At 49.9% G+C, this 10,066-nt stretch overlaps 1 protein-coding gene across 1 annotated transcript in view; it reads left to right on the forward strand.

Moving 5' to 3' along the window:
* The first annotated feature begins 5,881 nt into the window (after positions 1-5,881).
* Positions 5,882-10,066, forward strand: part of ZNF541 (zinc finger protein 541) — a 32,855-nt gene continuing 28,670 nt past the window's right edge. The window contains exons 1-2 of the mRNA XM_011378189.1: positions 5,882-6,188; positions 9,316-9,559. Coding sequence (XP_011376491.1) covers positions 5,882-6,188; positions 9,316-9,559 — 551 coding nt within the window. The remainder of the gene's footprint in view (positions 6,189-9,315; positions 9,560-10,066) is intronic.

The following is a 10,066-nucleotide window of genomic DNA, read 5'->3' on the forward strand; positions in this document are numbered from 1 at the left end:
TTTGCTTCTTTGGGGACCCACGATCTGACTGCCCCTTTTTTTCCACCGCCTGCTTTCAGGGCTAAAGAAGCTGACTGGGTGTCCTGAACTTAACACCCAGAGTTCCAGGAGGAAATACCCAGTGCTCTGACTGTCACCCGAACGCCCCTCCCTGTGAGGCCTAACCTGGGCCCTCCTGTTCCCTGGAGATTCACTCACTCATTTGCTCCTCTTCTGGTGAGTTTCCTCCCTCTGCACTTGTCCAAAGACACCTGCTTTGTCAGATGGATCCCTTTCTTTCCTCAGAAGGGTTTCTGATCGACCCCAATAGTCTTCATACCGATGGGGAGACTGTTTACCAGTTGCTGCCTCGGGAAGTCACATAAGGAAAAGTATTATTTATCAGACGTGTTGACTGGAGGAATGCAGGCATTTATTAGGTTTTTGTATGTTTCATTGTTTATTGCAAAATGCTTTTTCCTTCTCTAGCTCAGGGTAGCAACTTAGATACCTACAGGGCAGCTAAAGACCCCGAGTGTGATGAACCAGAGAGCCTGTGCCCCATCTGAGGGATGCCAGCCGGTGAAAATGGCTATGTGGACAGTGTTGCAAGAACTCCATTTTTTTTCTAAGACACCAGAACACCGTCTTTGTGGGAAACCTTTTGATCTTTAAATACTGATGATGAGTCGAATAAGTGTTTAGAGACAGTGTGGGGTCCTTTCAAAGCCTGCCAGCCACCAGTTTGGAATTTGGGGCTTCTTGCTGTGATAGATGGGCAGACACAGAAATACACCCACGTGGGTTCATGCAGGACTTTTTCTCTTTAGAGCAGCATTTCTCAAACTTTTAGGTTTTAAGACCCCATTATCCTTCAAAATCATTGAAGACGCCAGAGAGCTTTTGTGCATTCAAAGTATATCTGCTGATATTTGTTGTATTCGAAGTTTAAACCAATAAACTTTTAAAGTATTTTATTAATTTATTTAAAAATTGCGAGAATAAGCCCATTATATAGTAATATAATTGAGATTTTTATTGAGACTATTTCAGAAAACCAAGTTTAGTGAGAATAAAAACAAATATGCAACGACAAAAAGAGAAAAAAATGCAGTGAGAATTGGGCGTTATTTGACATTTTTAGTCATCTGAATTCTCAGATCTGCTTCTACATTCAGCCTCTTGAGATATGCCCTATAGCCTCCTAAAAGGTTCACTGAGAGTGAAAAAGGCAGATAACACGTAAATATTGCTACGAAAATCTTTCGACCTTGCGGGCGTCCTGAAAGATTCTTGAGGACCCCAGGCGCCCCCACCTGAGGACCCCACATCCCCATCACTATGAAAACTGCTATTCTAGAGTCTGATGTTTATTTGCATTTTCTGCTAGGGTCAGCTTTTGGAGTGAGACCCTCTGATGTCTCTTTTCCTCATTTAGTTAATTCCTCGTGTGACTGTTCCCTAGAATGCTTAGTCGTAGCCTTCTGATCTCCAAGTATTTCTCTCAGCGATCAGAGGAAACGAGCTAAACTTCTAGTTAAAATTATGTATTGATTACGTGGCAGGACGAGGGAGCCTTCAACCTAAGAACGTAGGTGCAGAATTAGGACAGGAGTCCAGTCTCGAGCATGGAGTCGTAGCAGAGTGACGTGCTTAAGTGTGAGGGCTTTCAAGTCAGACTGCCTGGGGTTGAATCCTAACCTTGATTTTGGGCAAGTTACTTAACTCCTCTGGACTTTGTTTACCTCATCAGTAAAGTAGGGTTATAGTATGTGCCTCAAAGGGAGTGTCGTGGCAATTAAATGAGATGATATATAAATGATTACAGTAGTACCTGGCATATGATAAAGCATCGGTAAATTTTTGCCGCTGTAATCATTATGATGATGATGATAGGGGCCAGGCGGGGACGTAAGTGAGGACAATGGGAACTGGAGGCCAAAGCCCTCTCTAGAGCTGGCAGGTGTCCCTCAGCTCTACCCTATCAATAACTATCAGGGAATATCAAGTCCACTAATTTTCAAGAGAAGCCAGAAATCCACATATTTAGTTGAAATCTTCCCATTAAAAAAAAAAAAAAGTGTTGGCGATTAATCCAATTTTAAAAAGCACCGCGTAAACCGAACAAAACAGGCCTCTAGTTTGCCATAATATTTGCAGTGGGAAAGTAAATAATTCGCATAGCTAGGGTAAAAGCCACATGTGTCCTGTTTCCCAGCTCCCAACGCCCTGAAGTTATTCAGACGGATCACTCTCTCCCTGGTGACACTGGTGTAGAGAGGGACAGGGAAAGGTGGCGCTTGGGGGAAAAAAGGCTGACAGAACACCAGGTTGGGGCTTTTTAAAGAGGAGAAGAGGCGGTCCAACGGAACCCATCACTGGTCGAGGAGAGGGATGCTTGAGCCTTCTTCAGTCAGAGTCCTGTGCCAGGCAAGATGCTGCGAGACGTGTAGACACGTAAGGCAGAGTCACAGCCATCCCGGAGCTTGTGATGTAGTCTAGGGAAAACCGAAGAACCTGAAAGATCATTAGGTTCCGAGACGGTCTGAGGTCAGCGCTAGGCGGGTTGTCAGACAGGCGCTTATCAGAGTTCCGAGGAGGGAGAAGTCATCTCAGACTTCGCTGCGTCGAGGGGCGTAGCGGAGGGGCGTCTGGCCTGCTCTGGAAGGATTGCATTTGGTAAGGCTGAGCAAAAAGAGGTTGGTCGGTCAAGGTTTCCCTGCGCAGATCGGGGTCCTAAACTCGGATGTCTCCGAGGGCCTGGCAGGGCACATAAGCGAGTGAAGTGCGTCGGTGGGAGGGAATAGGGAGTGGTGGGGACTGCGGCAAACTGGAGGGCTCACGCTCTCCCCAAAGGCAGCTGCGGCTTCGCAGCTCCAGCCACTTGTCGCTTTGGAAGAATGTGGACTCGGTGTTGACAGATCCTTAGATTTTTAAATAGACGTTGCAAAGCCTTAGTTTAATGAGAACTCTCTAGAGCTGCCACTAGCCATTTGTTGCTATGCGATTTTAAATTTAATTAAAATTAAATAAAGAATTCAGTTCCCCAGTCGCACCTAGTGCACTTCTGGGTGCTCATTAGCTACTGTCGCTAGAGGCTATCCATGGACAGTACAGATGTAGAACATCTCTGTCTGCACAGAAAGTTCTGGACAATGATGCGCTGGCCACAAGAGCTCTGACAGCTATTTTTTTCAACTCAATAACTAACTGAAAAATGTTTAAATTTACCGTAGGCCACATAAAACAGCTTTGTAGAGCAGGTAGATATATTCAGATTGTCTCTCTTCCCTCCAAACAATCCTTTACCTGACTGTGGGCTTAATGCTGCCGTCTAGAGCCCAGTGGCAGCTGCTTTTTCCAAGAGGCTGTCGCATTTCACGGGAGAAGCCCGTTCTCCTGCTCTCACCAGCCCTGGACAGATGGGCTTTTCTTAAAAGAAAAGAATTAAAATTGTGTTGGATCCCCAGTGTTGACTTCTATTGTTTTTTAGACTATTAAGCGAGGCGTAAATAAATGATGATAAAACAAGGCATACGGTCCTAAAGCTTACAGTTCCTGTGCCACCGGAGAGCTAAACTCCGGTTGGTAAATTAAATACAAACAAAGCAACCAAACCAGTGTAAGTCAGATGACAAACGTGACACTTAAGTGCTTCTTTGAAGCCAGACCTTTGCAGACTGCCCCGCTGGGCCCTTGGTGTGCAACAGGTCTCAGCTCTCCCATCGTCTCTGTTTGAATTGCAGCAAAACCTCCGTTTGTACCATGATATCCGTTGCCTTTCATTTGAGCCCAAAGGCGTTATTATGAGCTAAATCCATCTCTATCCTCTTCTCACAAGCCGGTGGCGATTACAGTTGTCCTTTTTGGCCCACGTGCAGTTGTAAACTTGCCCTGAGCATTGAAACCAAATGGTAGGGCTGGGAGATATAAGGTGGTAATCCAATAATCCAGATACACTGAGTTTCTTCTTTTCAATTTGTTTCCAAAATGAAAACCCCAAACCGTAACGTTCTTGGAAAGAGTAACTTGGACCCTTGGGAATGTTTACCAGGTTCCCGGGGACCACAAGCCCTGCCCCACGGGGACAAAAAGGGAGCTCCGTGCACAGAAGGTGCTAAAACTTGTTGAATCGAGTTGCTCTGTTCACAGAACGAAAGCAAATTCAATATTGGCTGAAGGGGGAGTTCGCTTTACTATCTGGAAAAGGATGTAAATGTGGAAGAGCGGCCTGTGGACTCCGGGCTGGCCCGCCTGAGCCGTCGCCAGACCAGTGCATTCTCCAGACTGTGGGAGGAACAGGCGGGTGGGCACTGGGGAATCCAGAGACTGTCGCGCACCTCCCAGCACCTTTTCCTGTCTTCCGGTTTCATTGGCGCAGTGCTGCAGTCTGTGGTGCGGTTGATAGGCCGTCGGTATTGTGCAGTAGGTAAGAACACCAGCTCTAGGCTCAGAATATCTGGGTTTAAGATCAGGCCCAACTACTCGTCAGGTATGCGGCTTCGAACAAATGGCCTCTGAGTCCCTCTCCTCCTCTGCGAGACGGAAGCGGCAGTGGAAATGACCTCTGGGTGGCCGAGATGCGCCGGTCGATTAGTGCAGATGGCGTTCTCGGTGTGATGCGTGACAAGGAGAAGATGCTCAGCGTTTTATTTTCCAGAATACCGCTTCTTACTTATTTTAAATAATGCTTTACGTGTTGTTAGCTCGTTTTCGTCACTGAGAGATGAAGAAATGGGTTCTTTGCCCCCGGAGTACCGAAAGCAGTTTAGAGCAGCACCGTGGAAGAAACTTTAGAATTGACGGAGAAATCCTTTTTGCCTCAGAATATCAACTTGTACAGCCCACACTCCCTTCTTTGCAATGTAGAAACCTCCAATCTCGGAGAATGTCAAGGCACCTCAAACTTCGCGTGGCGGCCAGACCTGGACTCACACGTCGCTCCTTTTAGTCTTTATTTTCTCCTCTGACCCTGCGTAGTCACAGATGTCGATGCAGAAATAATGGGGTGACTTAAACTATGGTGTATGCGGGGATTTACGCTTCTAAACCTACCAGATTCTGAACTCTGAAACTTGCTTGGGTCCGAGCTGCGGTACAGGATCGCGGACCTGTATTCAGCCTCTCGTTTGAGCTCCCCCAGTGGGCTCCGCACGCAGACACGCAGGCACAGTGCGAGACGAGGGTGCAGCTGTCCCTTACCTCTCGACGTGAAACGCTGAAAAACAGCGAGAACTGCCCGCCCAGGAGTCTAGGCCCAAACGCTGGTTGTTCTGGGAGCCACTAGATGCGCTGTCAGGGAGTCATCGGCGTTGAGTACATGTCCACCTGTGGACAGAATTATTCATAATAGCCAAAAAATGGAAACAACCAAATGCCCGTCAACAGATGCACGGATGAGGAAGATGGGGTGCAGCCGGACAGCCCGACGCTGTTCGGCCACGAGATGGCATGCACCCTGCGGTGGCTGTGCCTCGAAAATGCTGCGCTTAGTGAGAGAAGCCTTTTTTGTTGAAAAACTGGACAGTTCGGATATTATACTGTATTTATACCTGGAGAAAGAAGTTAGTTCAGTCCACCGTGTCACTTACTCCTTACAGCTACCTTATGATAGAATTACTCTTATGCCCAATTTACAGATGAAACTGGGCTCATGGAACCTAAGTGACTTGCCCGGGGTCGCATGGCTGTTAAGAGGCAGAGAACAGATGCATATACAGGTCTGATTGAATTGCAAGTCCTTGATCTGTCCGCCATGCCGTGTCACCATCTTATGATGTCGATTTCTCTTTGTCCATTTTCAGGAATTAGACGCTACCAAGGCTGTCCCATCACCCAGCTCCGTACGCGGCTTCGCTCGTCTGGGGAGTGGCTCTTGGCCAGGACCGGGCAGCAGAGAGCCATGGACCAGTACGGCCTTGGGGACGAGGGTGCCCTTCCGTCAGAGATGCATCTCCCTTCGTTTTCCGAGAGCCAGGGACTCAACTGCAGTGACACCCTCAACCGGGATCTGGGTCCCAGCACGCGAGACCTGCTCTATGCCGGCCTGAGTGGCTTGGACCTGGACTCCAGTCTCCCAACGCCCGAGGTGCCCAGTGAGGTGCTGGAGGACAACTTGGACACCCTGTCCCTGTACTCGGGGAAGGACGGCGACTCCGCGAAGCTGCTGGAGGAATATGCCGACCCGGAGTCTCAGACATCCTTGCAAGGTGAGGCGGTCCCCCGGGGCCCGAGGGCCGGGCGGCAGCTAGGGGTCGCTTCTGTGTGGATCGGTTAGGAAAGCGTCTCTTCTACAGGTAAATAGGGGACAGTTACTTTTTTCCTCCTTGGGAATCGCTCTCAAGTTCCTAGTCAAGGAGACGGAACCCTGATGTCGGGGAGTAATGTCGACAAACTGGGGTGTTGGGGATTCGTGCTGTCCTCCCGCGTGGCGCGAGCAGACCTTCGGGTTCCTGGGGGACTGTTCCATCCCTCACCGCATCGCCGAGGCTCTTCACATTTCCAGAATGTGTCCTCATCCGTAAAGTCGGGCGATGATAATCCCCCCCGTCCCCCCAACCCCCAGCCCAGAGTAAGAGCAGTAAGAGGCTAAAGAAGAGAAGAACGTGAAAGCACTTTGTAGACGGCCAAGCACTAGAGCGCGATAACAGTTGTTTCCACCCGTACTGTTAGAACCAGTTTCAGCTGGTCCATCGATTCAGTTCCGAATCTTTCTCTTCAGCAGGGGAGGAGCGAAGCGGGGACTGTGGGAATCGCTAGAGACCCTGGTTAGACCCCCTTTCGCCTTCAGGCTTCCCCCACAAGATACACGTCCAGTTTCTGTTTTCGACCCTCTTGCTAGGTCCCTGGGCAGGTCACCTGGCGGGGTCGGCCCGGCTGCAGGTCTTTGGTACTTGTGGCCGCAGCTCGTGTGCAGAGGGCTGCTCTGAAGCCGCCCTGCAAAACAGATATGATGCTGGTTGGAGTAAGTAACTCAAGGGCTGTCCTTGGCCACCACGAAACCTGAGGCCCCCTCCACACGGGGTGTGGCAGACAGGGCGTTCACCTGGTCGCCGTGCGGGAACAGTGGCTAAACATGAAATCCTAGATTCCTCAGGCATCTGCAGTGTTGTAGGCACTGGGCCAGGCCTGTGGGTATAGTGATGCTGGGTCTCATCCAGGCCACGGAAATTACCTGGAAAATGCTGGTTGTGCAGATAGGGGTACGTTTTACTGGGCAGAAAAATTGTAGCTTTCACCAGATTTTCACAGGAGTCTGTACACCCCACCGCCCAAATGTTACAAATCATCAATTCGACTTTTCCTAATTTGTTTTAAACTTGAATTTTTTAAATCTTATTTTTAAAAAAAGGAATCCACTAAACATTAACCTTTAACCCTTTACACTCCTCTAACTTAAATTCAGGTCCATGGAAATGCATATGCTTATATTATTTTTTTTAATTAGAAAAGTAATATATATGTTTATTAAACGAAACTATGAAAAGTTATAACAAGAAAAATCCCTAGCCCGGCTCCCACACAATGATTTTTAAAAACATGGGTGAAGTCACTCAGAAAACGTGGCTTAGCAGAGTCGTATTAAGTGTATAATTCTACTCGAAGTTTTTAAAACTTAGTGATTTCACTTGCTTACGTGAAAGTAGAGTCTCCAGTGGTGAGTGTAACAGTTACTCGGTTGCGTGGTTTGACCATATTCCTGCTCGTTAGATTGTTATAGTGTTTCTGCGAACAACTTTTTCCGCATGGGGTTTTCTTTGGGGTTAATTCTTTGAACACATTCCTCCAAGTAGGTTTGCCTGTCAGAGAACATGCAGCTCTAGAGTCCTACAAGACTGCCTTCTGGGAGGATCAAGTGGCTTTCAGGCCAGGGACTCTGCCTCTGTTTCAGTGTTCCTGCCAATTTTTCAAATAACATTTTATTTTCTAGTTTAACAGTTGCTTTAATGAACATTTTAAAAATAACTTAGTGAGGCCAGGAGTTTCCATGAAGGAGCCCTGTTTGTTCTCATTTAAACTGTTGGAATCATTGACCGCTGTCACAGTAATTTCTCATGTGGAAAAGATGCAGATCGGGCGAGTGACAGATGGCCCACGGCCAAAGGCAGAGTTGGAACAAGAGTCTGATCCCTTCCTGCTGCGCCTCTCACCCCACCACCCCATTCCCTGGCCTGTTGGGTTTGTGGATCCCACCTCTGCAGCATCCTGGACCAATGGCGATTTCTAAACTTGCCATCTCATAATGCAGCCTGATCCATTGTGAGAACCAATCTAAGGGGTAGAAAAGTCTCCTGTGAGTCATCCGTTCAACAGTTACTGAGCACCTTGCCTACGAGTGCCAGGGTGGGGAGTCCAGGAGTTGGGAGCATGGCGGCGAGCCCGCAGAGTCCTCTTTTGTCACCGAATCCAGCTCTGTCCCTCAGAGCAAGACAGAAGCAGTCTGCTCCCTCCCCTGTGCGCCGGCCCTGCAGATGTTTGAAGGCGTCCCCCCCCCCACTCCACACACACACCTGAACCTTCCCAGTCCCTTCGCCTCTTCCTCCGATGACGGAGTTCACAATATAGCTTTCATCGTTTGACCTGCGGGAAATGGGAAACGTGGAAAATACACGCACACAAGAAGACGAAGATAAAAACAACCCGTAACCCTACCAGCCCATTCTGTCTGTTTTCCGAATGAAGTTATTTTTCGTTCTCTAAGACTAGCACAGTTCTGTTTTGCAACAGGCTGCTTTTTTCTCAGTGTGGTGTGAGCATCTTTTCATGTCAGCAAATACTTTTCAAGTTTTATCACAAACGCTCATGTCATAGACCATCTAAACTGTAACGTGGCAAGTCACCTGTGCGCCCTCCTGTGTGACGTCGGGAGGTTTCTGACCATTCAGCAGGGACAGTGGGGCTGCGTCCACTCCCTCCCCGCCGACTCTGGGCGAATCTGCGTTCCTGTCCTTACTTTTAAAGCCCAGCGGTAGAACTGGCTGGGAGAAAGGCTTTCCGCTTTTCTAAGGTTTTAAAGTACATATATATTCTGGATTGCCATTCCAAGAGTGCTGTTGACGTCAGAGTCACAAAGCCCCACCTGTCCCGGCCCCTCTGCCCCCCGGGAGAGCTTCAGACGGCTGCCGTGGGAACGCGGCACCAAGGCTGGGCTCCTCCTGCCAGCGCGGCCTGGCCGGGGGCCCTTCTCTCCCCGGCCCGCCCCGGCCATCTCTGCTGGCGAAGCTGCCGACGCTGCAGAGAGCGCTCGCCTGCTCTCCGCAAGTCTGCGGTGGTTCTGAGTTGCAGGTGCTTTCACTTCCCCAGGTGTCCATAACCTGCGCTTTCTCCTCTGTTTAGACCTGGGGCTGGGCGCGCTTAAGGTGCCCAAAGAGGCTGACGACGGAGGCAGGGCCGCCTCTGGGAGCGCGAGGAAGGGGAAGCGGCAGCACGCCTCCCCGCAGAACCCGCTCCTGGACTGCAGCCTCTGCGGGAAGGTGTTCAGCAGCGCCAGCTCGCTCAGCAAGCACTACCTGACGCACAGCCAGGAGCGGAAGCACGTCTGCAAAGTCTGCAGCAAGGCCTTCAAGCGGCAGGACCACCTGTACGTAGGAGTCCGCCCTGGGAGTCTGTAGGGGGCTGGGGGGGAGAGGGCGCCTTCCTGTTCCCCCCCACAAGCAACCCGCCCCACTGCTGACGGGTTCCCCGCCCGCACGCGCCCCAGATGGCTGTCCCCTGCGCTTAGCCCAGGACTCCGCTCTCTCACACCGCCAGGGCCCCGGCCAGGGCCAAGGCCGCCCTGCATGGGTCACTTTTCCGAGCCCCCAGATTCACACCAGTGAGGAAACGGCCGCTGCGATCTGCAGCCCAGACCCCTGTGGTTTAAAGACACCTACTGGCTCCCTCCCGAGGCTTTTCCCCCGGAGGTCTGGGCCGACCGGTGGAGGAGTATTCAGAGTCCCGGTGTGTGCTGTGCTCGAGGAGCACGAATCTGTGTCCCACGAGGAATATGTATGGGGATAACAAGGGGCACGGGAGTTTGGAAATTTCAGTTTCTATGGCAATGGAACATTAACTCCTGTTTTCCTTTTTTAACTCCTTTTTTATTTAT

Source organism: Pteropus vampyrus, unplaced genomic scaffold (genome assembly GCF_000151845.1).
Source record: "Pteropus vampyrus isolate Shadow unplaced genomic scaffold, Pvam_2.0 Scaffold333, whole genome shotgun sequence".
Lineage (NCBI taxonomy): Eukaryota > Metazoa > Chordata > Mammalia > Chiroptera > Pteropodidae > Pteropus > Pteropus vampyrus.